This window comes from Urocitellus parryii, chromosome 1, assembly GCF_045843805.1.
Source record: "Urocitellus parryii isolate mUroPar1 chromosome 1, mUroPar1.hap1, whole genome shotgun sequence".
In the NCBI taxonomy this organism is placed as follows: Eukaryota; Metazoa; Chordata; class Mammalia; order Rodentia; family Sciuridae; genus Urocitellus; species Urocitellus parryii.
In genome coordinates this window covers 211,629,531-211,654,974 of record NC_135531.1, presented here as the reverse complement: position 1 = coordinate 211,654,974, position 25,444 = coordinate 211,629,531, and the positions used below count along the sequence as shown (strand labels likewise).

The window sequence follows — 25,444 nt, the reverse complement described above, 5'->3', positions numbered from 1 at the left end:
GTATTTTATTTATGATCTCCTAACCATAATTTATGATAGTACATAGTGCCTGATGTCTAAAATCCACTGCAGTATTTTAAAAGTATGAAGCTTGAAAATGCCCAAGGTTTATAAAACAGTCGGCCTTGAAGAAAATCATTATGGATTGTTTACAGCATTCATCCAGTAACTAAGTCACTTGTTCCCAGCCTAAAGTCACTCAATAGAAACCAGTAGTGGAAAAGCACTCCATGCCCAAGTCTTCCATTTATGACACTAATTCTTTTAGGATGGTTGAAATCCAGAGCATTTGAGGAGTGCTGACCTGGAAAGCACCTTTTAAATGTAGATTCAGGCATATCTAATTTTAATAATCCATTGTTGTCTAGTGTCAGACTTAACTACTACACTTCCTTTCTCCATTAGGAGGTGCTGGAATCTTTGACAGGTGGGGCCCAGTGGAGCTCCATAAATTATTCTGGGCATGTCCCCCAAGAGGACTATGGGATCCTGGCCTCTTCCCTTTTTTTTGCTCCACCACACACTCCTGCTACTGTGTGTAGCCCTGCCACACTGGCCCACAGCAACAACAAGGTTGACTGATCATGGACTATCATCTCCAAAAATGTGAGCAACATAAACCTTTCTCTTTATAATCTGATTGTCTAAGCAATTTTGCTATACTGGTGAACAGCTGGCTAACACAGGGACTTAGGAGGTATAATATGAAAACTACCAAAAAAACTGAAAAAAGAAGAAAGACCATGACCAGATATTGATTTCCATGAACATCTAGTAACATCAAAAAGGACACAAGACAGCAAGCAGCTATGTAGAATGAAACAAAGTCACAGGTACAAACAAGTTTGGGGGGCAGTTTTCTAGGCGTTTTTGTTTGTTTGTACCAGGAATTGAACCCTGGGGGGATTTTACCACTATGCTACCTTCCCCAACCTTTTTAAAAAATATATATTTACTTTGAGACAGTGTCTCACTAAGTTGGTTAGAGTCTTGCTAAATTGCAGAGGCTGACTTTGAACTTGTGATCCTCTGGCCTCAGTCTGCTGAGTCATTGGGATTATGAGCTTTCTAGTTTTTGGTATCTTAATTAAATTATCTTCTTTACCAAATCAACTGTTTAGGAAACCCTACCACTAAATATGTTCTTACAGAAATCTATTCCAACCTTCAATTCTGGAGATGAAATATGTATTGTGCTTCTTATTGTCTTACTTTTTCCTTCTCTTTCTCTACCTTCCTTATTTTCTTCCTCCCTCCTTTAGCACAGGGTTAAAGAAGGAGAAGGTAAAGTATAATTTATTCAGTAGATATTTTTGGATTTCTTAAACTGTATGCAAGACAAAATTAGCAGCTTATACACTAGCAATTCCTATTTTTTTCTGAACAAATTGATAATAATAATTATCATTAAAGAGAAAAATGTTCAGGAGGGATTAATATATAGTAGAGAACACTTTGGGGGCAGCTCTGGGAAGAATAATAATTTTCATGTAACCAAAGCATACAGTGGATTTGGTGACTATCTGCAAGTGAAATGGTAGAAAATTTGAGAAGGCAGTCCTGAGATTATTACTGCTATTTCAAGATCCTACATGACTTTGTATCCTGTTAAAATACAATTGGGAAAAACTGAGAAGACTTTGGGAATGAATACAGTAGAACAGGCACATTTTGATACATATTAACATTTAGACCTCTTGAAAAATATTCCCTGATCCAGTAGCATCTATCTGCTAATTTCTATGGTGTAAAGACTGTCTTCACAGCTGTTTTCAAGCTATCAGTGTGATATCACGGAGCACAGAGTTGGTAAAAGATGCACACACTGGACTTCTATAGCAGGGTGAGAGCTGGTTCCAGCTCAGGTCTCTGGGAACCACAGGGGCTGAGAAAACATCTCCTTGTATGGAAAGAGGGCAGGACAAGTAACTAGAATCATTCGAAGAGCAGGATATACAATAAGCACATAGTTTCTTGCTTTTTCCTTATACTCTCCTTGTATGCTTTTCTGACAACCAATGTTTGGGTTATAGCCCTTGTTTTTGGCATTGTTGACTGAATGAAGCAAATTTCTTATAGAAAGATGTAGCAATATAACCAAGAACCCAGGGACTTTTATTTAAAAATTATTAATTTAAAATAAATATTGAAAAAGAAAAAAAAGACAATAATTTACAAAAAATATCTGTTTCTTTCTCTGAGTAGAATGGTGATCCATATCTGCCTCCATTGACACAAACACATTTAAAGCTTCCAAATGAGGATACTGACAATGAGGGTTTTATGACCCATTGATTGAAAGTTAAATTTCTGGCAAAGAAGAGGTACATAGATTTTGCTTACCAGTTCTGGATGAAAGACGGAGGTGGATTTATGCAGCCATTTTAGCCCTTTGTTTTTGTTATCACAGGGGTGCAGCGTTAGGGATCCCTCATCAGGGATGGGGGCCAAACACCATCCTTTATGTTTAATTAGTCTTAACCAGGTGTAATTAAATTGTTGAAGCTGGAGAGGAAATGAATATAGAGAAGGTCACTTCAGGCAGCTAACATAGGTAGTGGTTTTGTCAAACATTTGTGTTAGTAATAGCTAAGAATATAGGCAATCTGATCTGATGATTTACATTCAAATCCCAGTGCTACCACTTTCAATTCTGATAGTATGGGCACATTATTTACCCAGTCTAATCTCATTTTTGTAACTTTTTATCTTGGATAGCAAATGCATCTATGCCAGAGGGTTAGAGTAATGACCATTGAGTTTCTAGCATACAATAAGTCTGCAATAAATGTTAATTATAACTTAAAAACTGATGAGTACAATTAGTACCTATCCACATATGAATGTTGTTTCAGGTGTTCTGAATCCCAGACAATGCTAGGGCTTGAAGAGTGATTAAGTTTCCAAGCCATAGGTAGTTTGAGGGAGATCCTAGTCACAGCCTTCAGTTTCTTTGGTGGAAATTATTATGCTTTGTTGATTCAGACTATCTAGACAATTGGACTCCTAGAGGCTTCATTCTGCTGTAGGAAAGGTTTAGATCTTTTTCAGCTGATAGTACAAGGAAACATCAGGTTGCTGTTATGTTAGCATGCCCCAGTTCATAGAAACTGCTCTCGGAGAAATATAGTTTTGGATAGTTGACATTGTCTAAAATAAATACTGATTCAAGCAATGGAACCATGTTTTCAGTCCTTAAAAACATTTTCTACAGTTGTTTAAAATCTAATATCATCTGCCTGGTCATTTTACTCTAAGGCTATGGCTCTGTGGGAAATTTACTATTTGTACTAATCCAAAAATGTTTGGAAAAAAATAAAACTTCTGGTAAAATCTATCTAATTGCTTTTGCCTAATAAATCATTCTCAGTATAACTGAGATTTAATTCAGATTATCGGGTTAAATTAAAGCCAGTGTGTTGAATCTTATGACTTAATTTGTATTCCCTAGACAAACATTAGCACCAGCTAGGAGTTAGTTGGAAATGACGAATCTCAGTCCCATCATGGACCCACTGAATCCAGATCTGAATGAATAAACCCCCCTGATAATTCCTGTGGACATTAAAATTGGGAAGAGTATGAAAAAAATGACATCACCAAAGGAGGTTATATGAATACTAAGATAAGCATATTACCCAAAAAAAGGAACATCTTAACTGGTTTAGAAGTTAAAACTAAGGAGACTTTTTAGGTAAGGTAAAGGATAGGGTTAAATACCCCCATCTGAGGAATTTATTCCTTTTGAGCTCTTTTGGATGACTGCTATAGTCATGGGCTTGGTATTAAGCTTTATTCTTTATGATAAAATATAACTTTTATTACTTTAGCAAACCATAAGAGGGAAAAGCTAAAAATGAACAACCAGATGAAAAGGAAGTTGGGGTTTATGGAAGGTGACATAATTAATACTTTGATCTCCTAGTTTGCCTTGGAGAGACTCAATGTTTTCAAGAACAGAAGCTGGTAGTGGTAGAACACTTGTATAGCATGCACAGGGCCTGGTTTCAATTCCCAGTAACCACAAAAGAACAGAAATTGGGGTTTCAGATGAAATAATGGTTACTCAAGCACAATAAATACAATAAGTACCTACAATGATGAGTCTTGAAGAAGTGCATCATTCAATATTCTTATATGATGTAGACTAATTGTAGTTTTTTTTGTTTTACAATTTATGGTTTTGTTTTTCCTCCTCTGATTTTTAATAAGTAAAAGTCATTTCTTTCAATTGATTCTTTTTGACACTTTCCATTTCCCTCTGTCTTCTCTTTCCTAATTAAGAAACACTTCCCTTGGATTTGTATTTACAAATTATAAGTGAATTAGAGCAGCAGAGATACGTTTTCTTCTATTAACAGCTTTGAATTAAGAGGTAGAGATGGGATGTGCTTGAAAATGTAAGCAATGTCTCAAAGTCGAAGTAAAGAAGCAAGATTTAGTAAACCTAGACTATCACTGCAAAATATTTTTTTTTTCAGCAAAGAGTGATTTGCAAATTGGGGGGCTGATTTCTACTCATGAATCTGTTCCTGTGAGTCCTATTTGGCATCCAAACCAGATAACTACTCCCACAGAAGGTAGAACTGTGAGGGAACATATGTTGGAGAGGGAGGTGTGATCTCTCAGATCACCTCCAACACGGCAGGAGCCATCCCTGTTCTATTTCCCCTGGTCCTGCTCCCTCTCCTAAGCATTCTGCTCTGAGTTTGTGGGAGTTTGGCTGCAGGGTTTCCATCATGGATTGTAGATTGTGTGAAATCCATGATTCCCTTAAAATGCTGGAATGATTACTTAAAATTATGTACTCTATTTTCTTTATTATTTTATCCTCATATGCTTTGTAATTTAAAAAATATTTTTTTGCTCTTATTATTGCTGAAGAATTAACAGAGCACTAGCATTAGTTACTGTATGTTTCCTGTGTGTTACCTAATTCAGTCTCACCCCCAGAAGCAAGGACTGTTTTCCCAAAAGTTAAAGAACACATGCAGGTGAACCCATTCTTGCAAGGAAAGGACCCAGGAGCCAGTCCGTGGACTTCAGTACCCACTCCTTCACTTCCTCAGTCACTGACTTTGCATTTAGGGGTGGACTATTTTACAAAGGCCTTAGGATTATAGAAAAATTTAGAGACTGGTTATAGATTTCTATTGGTTGAAGTTACATTTCTCAAGTTTGCAATGAGTATGTCAAACATGGTACCTATCCACTATCATGAGATAGAAACCCCGAGCTGGGCATACCTGGCTGCTCCCATCACAGTCTTCCAGGATGGCTGTGGTGTTTTCAATGGAAACACATTTACCCAAGGCCACGTTAATAAGCTAGGAAGGAATATATAAAATATGAATTAATGAAAAATATTTCAAAGTAGAACACAGCATTCAGACATGTTTAGAAAACACGGAATATAAAACTATAATAAGGTTAAAAGATAGTTAAATTAATAGCTTAGTATTACTTAGCACTATATGATTTTATTGGTGGCTAGCTCTAACAGAGACATAATGTAATCTTGCTTCAATCTGTCAATTTAGGCCTGCAATTCAGTCACAGAGCCAGCAAACAGAAGCTTTTAATTAACCCTTTCTTGGGATGCCAAATGACAAATGAAGAAAAGGTGGCAGGGAAAATAGTTATTTTCTTGTCTCGAGTTTATCTGATGCATATATTAAAAGTCAATGCACATACTTGCAATTTAATCAAATCAAGAGTCGTGGGCTATGTTCCTTGGCTGACCCTCCGAGCTATCTGGCTGCTTAGGCACTGAATCATGGATAAATTGAGTCCTTCAAAGAACAGCAGATTCCAGCTGATTCCCTGTCAGAATCTGTCTAATGACTCAAGCAAGCTACAATTCATTATAGGAAAAGTCACGAAAGCTAATATAGAGCCAAGCATAAAGGCACTTTCTGGCAGGCCCCCAGGTTTTTAATGGATTTGCAGGGTCAAATATGGAGGTAGCTTTCTATCAGTCACCATTTAATGCAGAAAAATGTTGGTTCCCTTACCCTCTTTGACATCCTGGGCAGAGCTAACGAGAAGGTAGGTTGATAATGCAATTTAGGCCTTTCAGCTTTCTGGAAGAGCAGCATAGATCTGAATCTATATTATAAGAAACAGGAAAGCCTCCTGAGCTGGGAGGTGGTAAGGGCTTTGTTGCTGATGACACTGTTTTTGCACCCTCCTGTTTTATGGAGCTCCAACTCTGGTGCTGCATTGAAGCAGGTGGCATAGCTCATCCGGTTGCCAGACTTCCTAACTAGGGGCCCCCAAAGTTTGGTCCCACTTTTGCATGCATAGATTAGCTTGCAGAAAAGAGTCCGCCTCAGGAAATGAAGAGTAAAATAAATGCAGGAGGGAACTGCAACCTTGGTGTGCCAGAAACATGCCCCCTCATAAAGATATGAGAAAAACTTGGGCATGCATAAGCCCAGATTGGAATGAGGTCTTCCAGAGAAAGTTGGAAAACGAAGGACCCTCAATGAGAATGGTGTACTAGGAAAAGCAATTTACTCATTGGTACTGAAATCTCAGTTCTCCCTGGAAATCTGAAACCATACCTTTGTTTCGTTTTGGAAGAGAATTTGCACCATTTTCATTGGATAGGAAATCTTACATACTTTCAAGGCATAGAAACAAACATTAAAAAATAGTAACAGGTTGGTAACTTCTGAGGTGTCTGGCAAATAAAAACACAAATCAACTCCAGAGGATGAGTCTCCATCAAATATCCTCAAGGAAAGCTCTATTCACAATTTAAAATGACCAGAATGGGGATAGAAAATCCACCATTAGCAAATGAGGGCAGCCACAGCACACAGAAAGATCCAGCTAACTTCTGGAGGATGGTCAGTAGAAGTATGTGAATGAAGAATAATCCTGGAGTTTAAAGAGGGCAAATCATGCCCAGAATCTGGGCAGAGATGCAAGAGCCTATATTTGTGGATCAGGAAGCAAATATTCCACATTCCACCAGTTTTGGGAAACTGGTTCCAGCACAGCTGAACCTTCTCCAGAACTTCTCAGAACCTTCTAGGTGTTGGTGCTCAGCTTCCTGCTCAGAATGTAATGAGTGCTCCTCAGATTTACTGGACTGGGGAGCCTGTTCCGCACAGATGTCACTTCTGGGAATGCTGTTTGAGAACCCCTGGCTTAACTGAGTCCTTTGTGTTTATTTCATACAATTCCTTCCTTCAGGCACAGAAAGGCAATGGAGGGAAAGGGAAATCTGCTCTGTGCCTATGTCTGCTTCTTTTCTTTATCTGAAATTCTCTTTCTTTCCCTTCTAATCAGAAATTCCTGGGGAAACAATTTTTCTTCTTAAAGAAATGGCCTATGAAATGCTAAAGAATGGTTATTCTTCACTTCATTATGAAACGTTTTAAGTTTTTTTTAAATTTTAAAGTAGTTTATCCAAAATCAGGTCGTGCATAGATTTTAAACTTTCCGTGTAGAATGATTTTATTTTCTAGTTCAGGAGGTGGGAATTCCCCAGTTTATTACAGAATTGTTAAACTTTAGGCTATAGGCAGTTTGCCACAATGTAATCCTGTGGAAAAACATAATGTTGGTGAGGTTCTTGTATTAGTTTCAGATATTTTTAGTTCAAAAAGAAATAATTTTTTGTTTGTTTTTTTTTTTTCAAATCCAAAAGAAATTTCACTGGATTTAAATTCCCAAGTTTGTAGGTTAAAAGACAGGAAAACATGGAGTAAGTAACAAAAACATGTGGTGGAGTTGACTTTTTTTTTTTTTAAGTTTTTAAGATTGTTTATCCCAAATAAAGGTCAAGTTGATCTCATTTTGAATTTCCCGGAAAAAGGTCCTAATTTTTTTGTGGATAATGATAGTACTCCCTCCTGGTTTCTCCAGAAGGTAGCAAATATTGTCTGTATTAAAATTTATGTAAGAAAAACAACAAGCAAAAAAGGAAATAGCAGGAAGAGCTCTGTTAAAATATTTTTTAGAATATTGCAGTATTTTTATGGAATACATTCATCAGCAGAGGCAATTTCTTTAGGGGAGATTTTCAAAAATTTGGTAGGAATGCTTATAAAAGTGTCACAGCTGAGCCAAAAGATAGTTTTATAGCTCCCTCTGGTGGCTAAAGTTGAGTAATGATATTGTAGTGATTCTGTTAGGAAAAGAAAAATTCTCTATGGTGAGAATTCTAATTTTTTTTTCCTGTTTTAGGTATTAAATTTAAAAATATAAATTTTATTGTATGTATATATTTGACATGTTATATTTTTGAGTTACCTAGGGTAAAATATCAGGTTGAGACACCCGAGGTAGCTGCTATTCTATTTTGACCTAAAAAAAGGAGACTTTAGAGTACAATATGTTATATATAAACCGGTTATATATATTTATTTATTAGTTGAATTTATAAATCAGAATGAATTTGCAAACTAGTTTCTGTCTTTAATATTCTTCCTGAAGTTTCCTAATATGGTTAATGGAATGTCTTAAGTTCTTGTTATCAGATTTGCCAGGTGGGGAGAGTGGTTGGTTTGTAATAATCTACTTTCTGGCAAGAAATGAAAAAAATGGCCTGAAAGAGCGGGATTACTCATGATTTAGTTTGAGAACTTCTTGAATGGGAAAAAAAAAAGACACCCTGAAAGAACACTAAAAAATGCTGGAAAAATTTATAAGTAAATAAGAAATAAAACAAAAGTGATTACAAATAAACCTGACACAGGAAGAGCTCTATCTAGGTGGCAGTTTGACCAATCATCCTTATGCCCATTCTATGTTAGATGGCCCTATGTCCTACCATTCCCAGAACAGGTTTGGAATGGCTTCCTCCCAGGCTCTCCCGCTACTTGACCCTCTTAGTGTTGCACTCTGTTCAACCTATATGATTTTCTTTCCTTTTTGTTTGTACCTCTCCTTATGTCCTGAAATTTTGTTATTTTCTGATAGCTTCTGTTATTTTAAATCCCTCTTTGAAATTAAAAAAAAAATCCTGATTAAATTTTATCTTTTTGTTTAACTCTGCTCAATAAATTCCTGTTATATTTTTGGGGAGATAGAAATAGAGAAATAGAGATAGAGAGGAAGATAGGGAGGGAAGGAAAGGAAATCCTAACTCTCCCTGCAAGGACCTGTGTGATCTAATCTCTCTGCACCTTCCTCTGGTCCCATTCCCTCCTTCACACTCTGACAACAACAGTCTTTTTTCCAGTTCTCAAGTGCCCTCAATTTTCACCTGCCTTAGGGTTTTGCATGAACAGCACCCTCTTCCTAGCCCTCTTTTTTAGATCTTAGCTGATGCTTTGTGTTTCAGGCCTTGGTTTCAAAGTCTTTTCCTCAGAAAGGATTTCTCAGCCACAGTGACTTAGAACTCATCACCTATACCCTAAATGAGAGTTATGTTTTGTATTGAAATTATTGTTTATTATCTTTTTTCCCTATTCAACATTTCAACTTTAAGGGTTTTATTTGAGGGAGGGGAGTACTAGGAATAGAATTCACCCACTGATCCACATCCCCAGCCCTGTTTTGTATTTTATTTAGAGACAGGGTCTCACCGAGTTGCTTAGCACCTGGCTTTTGCTGAGGCTGGCTTTGAACTGGAGATCCTCCTGCCTCAGCCTCCAGAGCCACTGGGATTAGAGGTGTGTGCGCGGCTCAACTTGAAGTTTTAAAGGAAGGAATGGAGTCTACTTTGTTTATCATCCAGTTCTAAAATGCTGCCTGGTCTCCTGACGCACAACAGGAATCTGTTGAATCAATCAATGCATATGGCTTCCTTCCTCAAGTTTAGCCACGTTTAATTCTCAGCTATGTCTTGTCTTATGGCAATTCATAGTGTGTGTTTATTTATAGTGTAACACGATCAATCATTCTTTCCCACGCATTTTGGAAGCATTTTTGTACCACTTTTGCAGAGTTAAGAATTTAAATCGTCACGTGAACTTACCACACCACTGGCTCTCACAATGGGAGCCTTCAAATCTGGAAAGACATTCTCCAAGTACCACTTGAAACTTTTGCATTTCAGTTTCTTCCGAAGCTCCCTCTGCTGGGTGAGGTTGCCCACCTCAAGCTCTTGGTCTATGAGGTGATCCCCGTGGCCATAGAACAGCTCCTTGTACTCATCCAGCCAGACCTCAGCCACCCGCACCAAGTTCCGCTCCACGGTCTTCATGCGGTCTTTGGGGAAGGAATATGGATTGTCATTTCTGAAGATGTGGCCCACTCGGGAGCAGGGAATGATCTCAATTTCTCCACCACACATCCACACCTGGAACAATTTAAAGATAGGGCTTCAGTTATGAAGAGATTGTTTAAAATCATGGGCAATGGATGACAAGGAGCCACCTGGAGGTTTTGTTTCTGCCAGCTTGAAGTCAAGAAAACACTCTGGTGTTTTCTGAAACTCAGCAGGGTTTATTTAGTTTTGTATATTGCGATGTGGACCATTTGATGATTACTAAGATAAAATTTCCTTCTTAACCTGCAATGTAAACTTCTTTTCTTAAAAAAAAAATGCTTCACAGAATGCCAATGTATAATAAAACATGTACAATGTGACTATAAATATCAAAGGTATAAAATGTGAGTTCCTGTTTTGGTTGAATCATGGAGATGTAAGTGGATGTCCATTTGTTCACCTTCTCCCCCTTTTTTAAAATGTTTATCTTTTCTCTACAGTTGTTATTGTTGCATTATAGTTGTACATAATGGTATGATTCTTGTTACCCAATATAACAATAGAATTTGGTCAACATCCCTCCCCAGTATTCCCCACCCCTCCACCAACCCTCTAGTCCCTTTCCCCTACTGTACTGATCTCTCTTTGCTTTTCATGCCATCACCCCCCACCTTTCTCTTCCTTTTTCATCTCTAGCTTTAACATACTCTCCTTCTCTTATCCTATGAAGATCCTGGGTCACAATTCAACACTATTCTTGATCAGGAGCTCCAAAGTCCCACCCATTTTACAATAAATCACCAACCCAACAGAAAAGCAGCTGCCCTTTTGACACTTTACAATTGCCGTTGCTAAGGCTTTCTTGGGTGTTAATTTTGCAGCAGTGATTGATTTTTTCCAAATTCAATCTGAGATATGAGAAAATTAATCCAACGACCCTAAAATTTCCGTGAAATTTCCTCCTAGTGTGTTACATATTTGATCATATTAATAAAATGAAAACATGTAAAATGATAAGCTCTTAATTGTAAAGAAAATTTAATTAACAAATTTGATAATAAACTTTAATAAATAAATTTGGTAATACCTTAAATGAGAGCTCCATATTTTCTCCACCCCAAACATCAAGTCCAGGGTCATAGGTTCCAAGTTCAAAAAAGTAATTTTTATCAATAGAAAATAATCCACCTGCCATGACAGGGCACCTATAAAAATGAAAAGATTACTTTTAAGAGTTGGTCCTCTGTATGTTTGCATTACAGTTAGAGGTGTTTCTGAGAAGCCACCAAGAATAGGGAGGTCTCAGGATGGAGTCACAAATAATGCTTGGGAGATGAGTTCTCTGGTTCATGGTGCAAGACTTGGTTAGTTCAGCAAAGATTTGGCCTGGAAGTAGAATTTTTCTTTGTTATTTAAACTGTGACATAAACTCTCCGGGGATAGAATTTTTAAACATTTACTTAAGGTTAAACTAGTACCAGGCACTATTGTATTATCTGTGTATTAACTTAAAATTCCCCCAAATCCTGCAAGTTTGAACCATTATTAAGAAACCTCAATGCAGAGAAGGTAAGAAACTTTCCCAAGGATGACAGACAAGTATGATGTACATCTCAGGTGCACACTTAGGCAGTATGGCTAGCTGCTGTGCTCTGTGACTGCGCGGTACTGCCTCTCAACCATGTGTGAAGCTGATTGACAGCTTGTTCTGTGGCAATCACTGCTTAATGCAGTTTATATATACACACATATATATATAATCAGATTAATTTTCAAAATGATATAAGCAGTAGGCACTTCTATTAATCTTCACATAGAAACAAGGAAACAGATTCAAAGTGGTTAAGTGAGCTAAAAAAAAAAGCTCATACTACTAGTAAGTGGTAGAGATGAAATTGAAACCCAAACAGTCAGACTCCAGAGCCCTCAGTCAGACTCCAGAGCCTTGGGGGACAGAAGTGATATTTTAGTCAGCAGGTAGACAAGGCAGTTACCACATTCCATGGTGGTTGCCACTGAGCAAGCTGAAAGTGGGAGAACACACAGGAAGCCTTCATTTGGCTTCAGGTCTAAGCTCTGTTTTCAATCCAGCTTCTTAGTAATAAAGTCCGAATTTTAATTCATATTGGGCTTCTGAGTCTATTTCTTAATTTATTAACAGAATTTGGCAACTGTTTCATGGAGGAAGTAGGATTAGACTATGAAAAAAATCTTACTATAGCTATTATAGTGATATCTCTATGACTATTATTTATTTTTTTTTAATTTTTACTCACACTTACTTTAATATTATGTGAGTTATGCAGCATATTCCATGAGTTTGTGTTTCTCACATTGTAATCCAAGGAAACAGGAATAGTATCAAATGGACTTCTCTAGGCTGATTACTGGGATAGGGTACAATTAACCATGTAGAAAGGAGTTTTAAACTTGAAAACTAATTTCTCAGGAAAACCTGTTTGCTTTGGTAATGTATTGTATAGACCCGAAGTTCTTGAGTTTTTATAGAAAAATAGATTACAGTTATTTTGTAAAATTTGTTTACATACCTTTACAAAAAGATATATGTCTTCTTCTTGGTCTTAAATTTCACATACTTACCGTATTATATCAGTTTCTTTGATTTTGTTTTTTGCAACGACATCTGGAGGAATTGTTTTCCAGCCGAAGTTCATGGGCCATACAAAGATACCTCTTTGAAAGTTGTCCACTGTCATATAACTAGTCCAGGAAAACAAAACCGAAACCAAAAATGTGTGACCTGAGATGAGATGCAGCCTATGTAATTCATCAACTTGGCTCCAACACTTATTCAGGTATGAAACAGGTGCTTCTGCAGGTCATTTTAGATCTTTATCTTTTAGTAACAATTCAAGAAAATTTACAATTTGTACTGATGATAAATTAACCAGATTGCTTGCATTTAAATTTTATTTTACTTTTAATAATTCCCTAGCCATTTTGGAGGAAGAAACAACAACTTATATACAACATATATGTTTCCTGGAAAAGGAAGGATTAAACTTGAGGAAAATATTTTGAAGTTCAGCTGAATTTAAAGGGGGAATCTATTAAATAATGAGTCGTTGGATTTATTGCTATTTAGGGTGTTATGATATAAGGTTTAGATATGAGGTGTCCCCCAAAATGACTCATGTGTGAGACAATGCAAGAAGGTTTAGAGGTGAAATGTTTGGTTATAAGAGATTTAACCCAATCGGTGCATTAGTTCCTTGATAGGGATTACCTGAGTGATAACTGAAGGTGGGTAGGGTGTGACGGGAGGAGTTGGGTCATTGGAGGTGTGCCTTTGGGAAATATATTTTGTATCTGTTAAATGTAGACTCTCTCTGTCTCTTCTGCTTGCTCTCTCTCTCTCTCTCTCTCTCTCTCTCTCTCTCTCTCTCTCTCTCTCCTGATTGTCATATCCAGGGCTGCTTCTCTCTGCCACACTCTTCTGCCATGGAGCTCTGTCTCATCTCTAGACCCGAGGAATGGAGCTCACCATCTATGAACTGAGACCTCTAAAACTATGAGCTCCCAAATAAAGTTTTCCTCCTAAAAATTATTCTTGTTTTGTCTTTTAGTCACAGCAGCAGAAAAGGCAACTCAAACAGGGTTAACTTAAACTTTTTAGGTTTACCAAAGAGATTATTGGACTGACTGGTTCTGATCTCAAGATACTATCATGTATTCTCATTTATTTGAATAGATAAACTGTGTATTTCTTAGATTTTCAAAAATGCATATTCAGGACCAGAACTTTATGCTGTGTGTGTGGGCAAAGATGCACTTGGACATATGTATGGCAAAATTACCTCATATCCTTGTCATTGATGACTTCAATTACTGGACAGGCCACTTTCTTTCTACTTAAATAAACCCTTTCCAGAAGAGGTTCCAACCAACCAACATTACATTCCACATGAGAATCTAGGAATGTCAACACATCACCTAGAGAGTAAAAATAGAAAATTTAATACATATATATATATTCATATATATAAAATTTGAAAATATGATCTACTAAGTGCATATAGGTCAGAGGTGCTGAGGACTTTTCCAGAAATGTAGATGTGAGATGTAGTCTTTTATTCTCCCTGAATGCCTTGTCCCTGTAACTTTTTTTCATAACGATATGAAAGAACGTTGTTCATAAGAGTTTTGTGGGCCAAGCATTATCTGCCTTTGGAAAACAATTGAAAGCTACTAAAATGAGCAGCAAGTCTCCAAAGAGAACACTCAGCATTAAGGATAGCTGCTAAAGTACCTTCTACGAAAGTTTGGTACCATTACTTCTTGGGGTGGTGGTTGTGAGAGTTTGCTTTTCAGAAGACTAGAAAGATTTTGACATGATGGGTTTGGCCATCGGAATGATGGAGAAAAAACACCCCACATAATAGAGGTGAAAAGAAACTAAAGTGGAGGATCCAGCAAGACTGGGAAGTACTTTTAAATGAATTGCTGGAAAGGGGAGCAGGGAGTAGGGAGTTGTTGTTTAAGGGTATGGAGTTTTGCTTTTGCACCATGAAAAGGGTTCATGTTCATGCAGATAAGTGAGTATACATAAACTACTGAACTGTACACTGAAAAATGGTTAAGATGATATATTTTATATTATGTATATTTTATCACAAGTAAAAAAGAGTTTTAAGAGAAAAAAAAAGAAAGAAAAAACTTGAAAGATGAAAGTATTTGTAAGAATTCTTTATTTTCCTACCGTTGGTTGTATGAAGTGACACTCTCCCTCCAACAATATCTGAGTAGCATATACAATGCTTTAAATGATTTTATGTAAGTTTGCTATATGCATGTGTGTGAATGTAGGGTCGACCAGAATATGAGGCCCCAATCTCTTATGTAACCTCCCAGGCCCAATCACAGGTAAATAATGAAAGCTTTACCTGGCAGGCATTGGGAGGGAAAGTTGCCTTCCCATCAAGACATGGCACCCAGCCAGTGCACTGCAGTCTCTAACTGGAATTGGGCTTTCCTACCTCCTGCTGGACTTGCTCTTATGTGTATTTGTTCTCGCATCCAGAGGTCTTTCTTATGCCAAAGCCCCTATGAAGAGTGCCTTATGGGAGGTGGATTGGGTCTTGAATACATTTTTCTCTACTCTCACTCAGATTTTGGTGCTCCCTGGTTTCTTGCCATTCCTATCTCTCACCGTGGCCCCAAAAGCTTTGGAACAGGAGGAGCATTTTGTTTTGGGCCCTGCTCTGAATCAACATCCAGCACCATCTCTAGAGCAAAAATGCAGGATTGCAGAGACCAACTCTTTCTCCTGTTGAGCATTTAACTGATACTGTTGTAGTAAATGATTGAAGCTTGACTTTTCTTTTCATTTTGGCTTGTTATTTTCATGGACCACTCTAATAATCAGCTGCTCAGCTAACATTGATTACCATCTATATGTGCTTATTCTCTGTCAGACTCTGTTCTAAGCATATGGGTTTGATTTTTATTCCCATTTAAAAGAAAAAGAAATTGAGGAACCAAGGACTTAGGTAACTTTTCCAAGGTTGCCTAGCCAATTAATGCTAATGTGATATTAGAAAATTGGTAGCTCATTTCATAGCTTGTGTTCCTTAAAACACAAACAAACAAGTAAACAAAGCCAGAAAGAGGCAGAACTTTGAATGAATATGGGAAGGCTTAATGAATAAAGTAAGAATAGTTACTAATGGTAGATTATTATTATTATCTACAAACTATCAATCAATGACATTCAGTATCATATTGTGATGGTTTAGATATAAAATGTCCCCCAAAACTCATTTGTAAGACAATACAAAAACATTTACAGGATCGAGTTGTAAGAGCTTTAATCCAAATAGTGCATTAATCCACTATAGGGATTAAATGGATGGTAACTGTAGGTAGTTAGAATGTGGCAGGAGGAGACAGGTCACTGGGTTGTGTCTTTGGAGTTTATATTTTTCCCCTAGTGAACAGAGCTCTCTCTCTGCTTCCATGTCCTGAGTGATTTTCTTCTTCACACTATTCTGTCATGAAGTTTTGTCTTACCTCAAACCCAGAGCAACAGAATCAGTCATCTAAAGACTAAGACCTCTGAAACCATGAGCACCAAACAAACTTTTCCTCTTTTAAAATTGTTCTTATCAGATCTTTTGGTCACAGCAAGAAAAAAAAAGCTGACCAAACACATATTAATCACTTGGTCACCAATGGATTTTTGCATGAGGGTAAAGTGATCAATTTTATCCCACTATTATAGGCAGAAGCCTTCCTGATATCTGCCTGCTCTTGAATATGGCAGATACATTTCCCAATCATGCTCTTTGAGTCTTGTTTTAGGGCATTTCAGCTTATTTGATAATGGAAGATTATTGCTCCTGCTCTGGCCTGAATGTATTTGCACTCCCAAATTCATATGTTAAAATCAACTTTATTTCCATTTAAGGGGGCGGGGGCTTAGAAAGTCACAATGGGACCTTCTGGAATGGGATTTTATAAGTGCCCTTATAAAAGTTGTCCATGGGAGTTAGTCTCCTTTGCCTTTCCAGCATGTGAGGACACAGCAACTTTGAAGCAGAGAATGAGACTCTCTAGACACTGAATCTGTTGGCAACTTGATCTTGGACTTTTCAGCCTCTGGACCTAAAAGGAATAAATGTGTGCTGCTTACAAAATTACACTGTTTAAGGTATTCCGCTATTCCGGTCGGAATACATCTCCTAACCATGTCGTCTTGTACAGCCTTCTCCCCCGTGGGGAAAGGCTCACGGTGTTTTCTAGATGCATAGGGCACACATGCATAGCTTGTGAAGACCCACTTGGCTAATGGTGTAGAATCTGATAACCATAGTCTCCTTTCTCTCTACCCCTATTCATGATCAGATCAGAACCAGAGTTTAAAGAACATCACTAGTACACCATCTGTCCCCATCCCCATCACAGACTTACAGGGTCAAAGGAGCTTAGATTGACTTTCTTAGTGCACAGGGGCACCAGGATGGGTCCCCAAATCTTCATTCACATCCCACCTGACTCAGATCATCAAAAAGATTCTCATTTACCTGTTACTAGAATCTGAGGGAAGCACAAAATAGTCTGAAATTTTATATTCTTTTATTTGGGGAAAGAGGAGAAATCTCCTATGCAGGACTGCCTTTGCTCCACTTTCAGACATTTCATTTTAAAATAACATCTCAGGTTTGTGTTAGATAAGAAAATAAAATCTCTGTGCAAGATTTTTAATTGTGGTGGATAGTGGATGTGGACATTGTGCACAGTGTTACTGACCCTAAAGGATATACAACCGAAGTTGTTAATTGCTTTTATCTCCATTTCTGCTCTTCCCAACCACACTGGATAAATAACTTAATTTCTTTGAGCTTTCATTATGGGAATGTTTTCTAGGATCTAACAAATACCAAAATTCTTAATAACTGTCTAGTATTCTCCCTTTTTTTTCAATGAATGTTCAAACTCAGGCTTAGAATAACTCTTCTAATCTTGATTATAACCTGGCAGGATTTTCTGTTTCCTAAGACTAGGTCTGAGTAATGCTAAATTGTTTGCAGAAGAGTTTCATTGTAACTTAAAAAGAAATTTTCCTTTTCCTATCTGAAGTTGCTCAATGTGCCAAACAGTTTTGGCTCCTTGTTGAGCACAGACCCCACTACTCTCCCTAAACTTATATTTAGTCGACCAGCATGGCAAGTTGCTGCCAGCACTAATTAGTGCTAGAGTGTTATGTTTAGGGTTTCTTAAGAGATACTGGCATGGCTTACCATTTCATTTTACATAATGACCTAAAAGTGATACTGAGAAAACCACCTGTTTAACCTGTATCAGAAACAGGTTTGCCGAAGGAGGTCCACTGGTATCTTTCTGGAAATCATGGAGCTGCCAGGAGTTAGATGTCACTTGTGCAGTCACTGAAAGTTAGTAACTGTCATTGGAATGTTCACAGCAATGTCAAGAATTTTGCTAAATGAATTGTCATGAAGGAAATGAGAATCCAATCTTTACTTTGACTGTCACTGGTAAGCTTCCCCACTGCACTCCTTCACATGGTGAAGGATTCTTAGAGATCATTGCCTACATTTTGAAATCCTGCTTGGGCCTTTGACCTCCTCATTTGCCTCATGATAGTGATTGGACCTATTTTTTTTTTTTTTTTTTGCCTGAGTTAGACTCAAATGAAGAGCCCAACAGACCTTGAAGCCTGAATATATAGTGAAGCCTGAATACATTGTAAGAGAGATTACTGTTAGTTCACTGATTATTTCCCAGATGACCCTTTCAGACTTTCAGAGGGACAGATAATACCCTTACGCCAAAACAGGCTGCTTGCCTTCTGTTTCAGCCAGCATCCCCTTGGATTTTTGATCTCAGCCTTTCTGTTGCTTCCCTTGTCTCTGAATCTTAACAGGTAAAATTAAAAAAAAATTTTTTTTTAGTTGGAGTTTGTCACAATGTCTTTTATATGGTGCTGAGGATCAAACCCAGGGCCTCATGCATTTGAGGCAAGTGCTCTACCTCTGAGCTACAACCCTAGCCCTTAACAGGTAAATTTTTAGGAAAGAACAGCTATCAAGGCCTTTTAGATTCTTGACTCTTCCTATGCAGGAATGCCTTTGCTCCACTTTCAGACATTTCATTTTAAAATAAGACTCAGTTCATTATATTTTCTCTCTGTTTGGCTAAGGTATTCCAGAGAGCATTTCTGCCTGGTATCTTAGCTGATCTCTGGTTTGCATGGATTCTCCAGGCCCTGAGCAGTCTCTGGGTCATCTCTGGGTCATCTCTTGGTCATCTCTACCTATGAGGGCTGGGAAGCACTCAGGGAGCTTGAGAGGTCTCCATAGGCCAGCCAGCCCTATTGAAAGCCTGTCCCTAAATTACATCTTCAGCTAAAGCTGGAACAGGATCCAGAAGCACCTTGAATCCCCACAGGGATCAGCGTACCTCAGGGAGCTTGAATGTGTCCTCAGGCAAGGCTGTTACTAACCCCATCACCCCTCACCTTTCCGCTTTTGTCCAAACTTTTAAGCATTGACTCTCCACTAATGCTACTCAAAGTGGGGGTCACAGTCCCTGCTATCTACGGGAGATGGGAACAGAAATTGAGAACAAATGGTCTGCAACTTTAAGCAATGTGCCAGAGGAATTTATTAATTTACTGTTACACATAAATAAAATGTTAATACATATTTATATGTATATATATATATACATATGTATATATATATGTATCAACATTTATATATATAATTTAGTATCCACTGGAACTGGTTTCAGAATCCTCTGCAGATACCAAAATTCTCAGGTCCTCAACTTGCTTATATAAAATGACATAGCATTTGCATAAAATGTACACAAATCCTTGTACTTTTAAGATTATCTCTAGATTACTTATGATAACTAACACAATACAAATGAATAAATAGCTGTTATTATTTTATTATTTAGGAATAATGACAAGAAAAAAGTCTGTACATGTTCTGTTCATATGAATTTTTTTTTAAAAGTTTTTGACCCATAGTTATTTGAATCCATGCACACAGAACCCATAAGTATGGAGGAATGGCTACATATGTATGTGTGTGTATATACATGTGTATATAGGTGTATATTTATATATGTTTATATTTGCAAATATATGTTGTATGAATGGAAAATGGTTTGTATACATCTTTTTTATTCCTTTTAAGATAATTTATTTTTACTATAATTTACAAAGAGATATTTTGATAAGTATCTTTCTACTAGGTTGTGGCAAAGCAATTAAGATACAAATAGCTGTTTTTTTTTCAGACAGAGATTAGTGACCCCTTAGTGAATTATTAAATCAATTTAGTGTGATTGTCCAGAATGTAAAAAACCAAATAATATTAAAAAGAAAATGTTAGAATCCATTGCCTATGTCATTTGATGAAACATCTACCATAGATATACATGTAATTATATCTGTACAACACAAATCATTGTCAAAATAGTTTGAAAATTACTGCACTGAAATTGAGCTAATGTTTTCAATGAATGCATGAAAAACAAACTTATATTTTTACATTTGAGTTTGCTAAACTCAATGAAATTATTTTATGGATTATAATTGTAACCAACTATAATTTATTTTCATCAGGCTCATCTCATCTGGAGAGTGCCTCTCATTGTCTGACATTTTGGACTATTCTGGAGGTCATCATTAGCATACTTTGTGCCCCATGTAGGCAGAGAAAAATCCTCTGTATCAGCAGCACATTTTTGGCCCTGTGTTTACCAACTTTTTCCATATGGATGTCTAATCTTCATTTTAAATCTCCATGGACAAAATCAGAATCCAACTACATTCACCAAGTTGTTCAAGTATTTTTTTTTATTCCTCCCTTTCTCACTCTTTCACTTTTTATCTAATGATAAGTCCTACAGGCTCAATGTCCGTAATACAATATGACCTTTCCACAATCACAATGTATTATGAATCTGACTGCTTCCTCCAGCTTCCATGGGACCTTTCTGGTCCTATACAAGTGAAAGAGCATCCTAACTGATCTATTTCTTTTCTCATTTCTTTAATATCCATTCTGTACATGGTAGCCAGAGTGAGCTTTTAAAATAAAACCAGAAAATTAAACTCTTATATTTAATATTCTTCATGGTTTCATTTAATTTTGAAACTAATGTCTATACTCCTTAACTGATGCACAAAAGTTTGCTTTTGCCTTGCAGTCCTGGTTAATCTTTTACCACTCTCTCCCAGTCAGCTCCTGTCAGGCCTAACGGATCTCTCCTTTACCTTGAATATACTGAGCTTATTTCTGCATTAGAACATTTGTACTTATTGTTCTATTACCCTGGGAATGTTCTTCAGCTTCAAAGTTATATAATAAAACTATTTTTTCATCATTCATAGATAATTACATTCTGAAGGAAATTAAATATGGAATCCCATTTAAGTTTTCCAAATGTAGGCTCTCATTAAGAATCTTGGTTGTCACTGCAATGCCAATTTTGGTGTGATGTATTTGTTGCTTGCTTAAATTTCCTACTGAAATGGGAAGAAGTTTGTTAGCAAATCAATGGGAGAAGAAGAGCTCTAAATTTAGGATCTATTTGCAAGGAAGTAAAACTCCAGGAGGAGATCATTGACCATGAGAACACTCTTGACTTCAAGTTGGTAGAGGTTAGCAGAAGGCCCCAAGTGGTAGCTAGATGCTGGGAAGCAGCAGAGAGTGGTAGATAAGAGCTCCAACTCTGGCGCCAGTGTGTTTGGTGCCCACACTGGCTTTACCATGATGAGCTGAGAGAACTTGGGTCAGGTATAACTCTACCATTCCTCCATTCCCATCTTTAAAGAGAGGAAATGATGGTGCCTCCCTTCCAGTTATTGGAAGGGTCAAATCAGTTAATATAGTAAGTATTTAGAATGGTACCTGGCATATAAGATCAGCTGTTATTACAGGGTGCAGATCCCTCCATAGAAAGATATAAAAATGAACACAAATGTTTGTTGTTATTTCTAGAATTCATTGACAGACAAAATTTACTCTGACATTCATTCCCCAACACCCATACACTAAAAAGAGGACAGGAAAAGAGAATATATTGCATTTTGGGAAAACAGAAAGAGCTATAGAAAGAACAGAGATAGATCAGAGAAGACCTTTAAGAATTAAAGATTCTGGCTGGCTGGCATGCAGTAATCCCAGCAGCTTGGCAGGATGAGGCAGGAAGATCTAAAGTTGAAAGCCAGCCTCAGCAATTTAGCAAGACCCTAAGCAACTTAGTAAGACAATGTCTTATAATAAAATACTGAAAAAAGGGCTGGAGTGTAGCTCAGTGGTAAAGTGTCTCTGGGTTAAATCACTAGAAACCCCTGCCCCCAAAATAAAGATACTGAAGTCTTCAAATACTGATAAGATCTGGTCAAAAAGGCTCAGGCTTATAGGCTTATAGTGGCTCAAATCTAAGTCAAGCTAAGCAAAAAAAAAAAAAAAAAGAAAGAAAGAAAGAAAAAAGGAATAAAAAAGGTGCAATATATACCAACATATACATTGAATTTTTAAAAGCCACAAATTCATAGTGTAGTGATGGAGGATATATTAGGAGGAGAGAAGGTAGGAGAGAGGGTAGGAGACAAAGAAGGAGGAAGAAATAAAGAGGGAGGGACAGGGAGAGGGCCAGGACAGAGACATAATTCTTTATTACAAATACTGTCAGGTAAAACAAGAGGAAGAAATTATAGAAAATGATGTTGCAGCTCAGTATAATTGGTTCAAGCAAGGATCATCAGTGTATCCTGAACCATTGTGTGAAACCTCAAAGAAATCAGCACATTCTCGTGGATCAAAGTATTAACCCCCAAGCAACTTTTTACCCCCAAGGGAAATATCAAGCTATCAACTTCTTAACTGTTTTCAAAATTAGTATCAGTGACAGTGGGACAATCTGACATTATGTGCCTTTTTATATGAAGCAGTAAGAAGTACAAAATTCTTATCACCTAATAGTAGAATTCTATATATTACTCATACAAAAACATTTAGCCTGTAACATTTAACCTTCTGCACTCTGTAGGTAATATGAGGAAATAGAAAATTTCAGAACACAGAAAGTAGTATAAACAAATACCCTGGACTATTTTTTTAAAAAATACTATTTTTAGCACAAAAGATGGCACTGAGTATTCTAGATTGATAGACTAAGGAGACCAAATAATACAGTGTATGAAACTTAATTAGATCCTGAATTTAAAAAATGTTTGAGAGCAATGAGAAAATTCAAAAAGAGCATTTACAAGTATTAGGCATTATTTAAGTATAAAAGTTATACTTATTTAAGAGAATATTCCTATTCTTCAGCACTGCCCATTGAAATACTTAGTGGTACAGTATCATGTTGTCTGTAAATTTCTTTATAAAGTTTCAAAAAAGTTTGTGTGTGTGTGTGTGTGTGTGTGTGTGTGTGTGTGTTCATGCTTGTGTGCACATGTGCTCATCTTTCTGGGTCTTTGTCTGTTTAGTGCATAATGCACATATTCCAAAAGGTTAAACATTGGTAGAATTGAGTGATGGATATGTGAATGTTCAATGTATTATTCTTCTGAATTTCCTGTATGCTTGAAAATAATTTAAATTAAAGCAAAAATATAATGAAAACCAAATAAATAAATAAGTAGAGTAGCTTCTTACCTGTTGCATTCTGTGCTCCTGCCAGCCTGGCTCGTATTAAGCCATGTCTCTCCTTGAGGTGAAGAATCCGAACTTTTGGAAACTGAGACATGTATTTATCCAAATTATCTTTTAGGTAGTCTACATAAGAGTAAGGACAGACAAGGAGAAACGTTAACTTTGTAACTGGGTCTGCACCCAGATTGCCTCTGTAATGTCAAATTCCAAAAACTGAGATTATTATGGTCACTAAATTTTACTGTTTGGGTTAAAGTTTTATTTTCTGACATAATTTTCTTGCAAAGTTTTATTTTCTGGTATCATTTTCTTGTTCAATATTATAAGCCTCTGTAATCTCCATCAGCAGGAGAGAATTTAAGCAATGCATGCAAACTGGAAATTTTGCAAAAGAATCTGGTGGGGCTATGGTCATTTGCCACCACTGCCCTTCCCTGAACAGATATTCCCTCAGTCAGGCATTTTTTCTCTTTTTAGATAGTCATTGGGGGATCAAGCTAAAGGAACATTTTTGGATATTTTAAAGATATGTGGTTTGCAGTCACTTCTGGGTACAATGAAGCTATTGACAGCTGTACCAAGCAAGAGTTCTTTCCAGGAATATTTTGCAGATCATTTTCCTAAGAATTTTGTATTATTTTTTTTCTGAAGGAGGACCCTGAGAACTATATAAATTCCAGGTCCCACAAAATCTGGACCTACCTTTCAGAAAGGAACTTTTTACTGCTTATTATCTAGATACCATTTTCTGTTTATGTTTCAAGGCCACTTCTTAAAGTTTCAATCAGTTTTCCTGGGGCATCACATTTGCTTCTTGAGCTTGGTGTGATTAAGGCTAAACTGTTCTAGAAGCACTGTCATCTCTTTGCTATTTTCTAAAATTTAATGAAATGGGCTGTGTTTTTGGAATTTATAATGTGGCAATAATTGAACCTGTGAGACCACTCATATACACAAATTGTTTGAAAACCCCAAGAGTGAAATTCTTCATTTTAATAAACAACAACAAATGTAAAGACGACAGTGGACTCTGTTTTTGAACTCTGTTGAAACCACATCTCTCTGGTCCCACTGGAAATGAATTTTTGGCACCTTTAACTTGACACATAATCTGCCCTGAGGAAGAAGAACAGAATCTCCATTTCTTTGTTTTCCATAGAACTTAATTCTAGTTAACACCAATAGGAAAGTTATTTTATTAACATGGGACTTTTGCTTATTAGATTCTATGAAGAAAGTCTTGTACAATTGTAGGGAACATTTCTGGACTCTGATATTCAAAGTGTGCATCTTCAGAGAGCTGTAGTTGTAAAATCACTTCTATGTGTGTAGGGGAGTCATACGTGAGGAGAGCCTGAGGTAGATAGCTGAAGAAAGTTCCAGATGAGTTCAGGTGCCACAGATGCTTAAACTTATGCCTCTAAGTCTCCACATGAAATGATTTAGAATTTTATGAATTTGATCAAATTAACCTGTAATTTTGCTATCCAACCTACTATTGCCTCCCACCAAATATTGACGTTTCAGAAGAAAGCTTGAGTAGTTTCGTACCTTTGGTGCTAAAGTCATCAACCAGCACAATCTCCTTGATGAGGTGCGGAGGAGAGCGGTTGAGGACACTGTGAACAGATCTCAGAAGAGTGGACCACACCTCATCCACGAAGCACATGATCACACTGGTAGTTGGGAGGTTATTGTGAACTAGTTGTTCTGCACACCTGGGTCAGAATAGAAGCAAAGTATAGAGATGAGATCCATAAGATGGTTTGAGAATCATAGATTATCACCACAACACACACATGCACACACACACAATCATCTATTTATACACACACACACACACACACACACATATATATATATATATATATATATATTTATATATAAATAAACAATCATTTTAGCAAGTGTCTTTTCTTGGGGAAGGGGTACATGCAAAATAAAAGAGCAGCAGCAAATAACCAGTAACCAGTAGCAGTAGTTGCTGTAAAAAACTAGTAATGCAAGCCAGGAGTGCTTCCTGTGAAGGCAAGAGGCAGAGAACACAGGGACCATTCGTATCTTCCTTAAGCTTTTGTGCTCCATTTCCTCATCTTCAAAGTGAGATAATGGT

General features: G+C 37.0%; 1 protein-coding gene across 2 annotated transcripts in view; it reads right to left on the bottom strand.

The window, feature by feature from the left end:
* The window catches only part of Galnt5 (polypeptide N-acetylgalactosaminyltransferase 5), a 47,145-nt gene that overhangs the window by 5,786 nt on the left and 15,915 nt on the right, over positions 1-25,444 (bottom strand). For both annotated transcript variants that reach the window (XM_026401463.2, XM_026401462.2), the window contains 8 exons: positions 24,883-25,049; positions 23,335-23,454; positions 13,987-14,122; positions 12,770-12,889; positions 11,256-11,373; positions 9,935-10,258; positions 5,247-5,327; positions 2,344-2,505 (listed from right to left, as the gene is read on the bottom strand). In XM_026401463.2, coding sequence (XP_026257248.2) covers positions 2,344-2,505; positions 5,247-5,327; positions 9,935-10,258; positions 11,256-11,373; positions 12,770-12,889; positions 13,987-14,122; positions 23,335-23,454; positions 24,883-25,049 — 1,228 coding nt within the window. The remainder of the gene's footprint in view (positions 1-2,343; positions 2,506-5,246; positions 5,328-9,934; positions 10,259-11,255; positions 11,374-12,769; positions 12,890-13,986; positions 14,123-23,334; positions 23,455-24,882; positions 25,050-25,444) is intronic.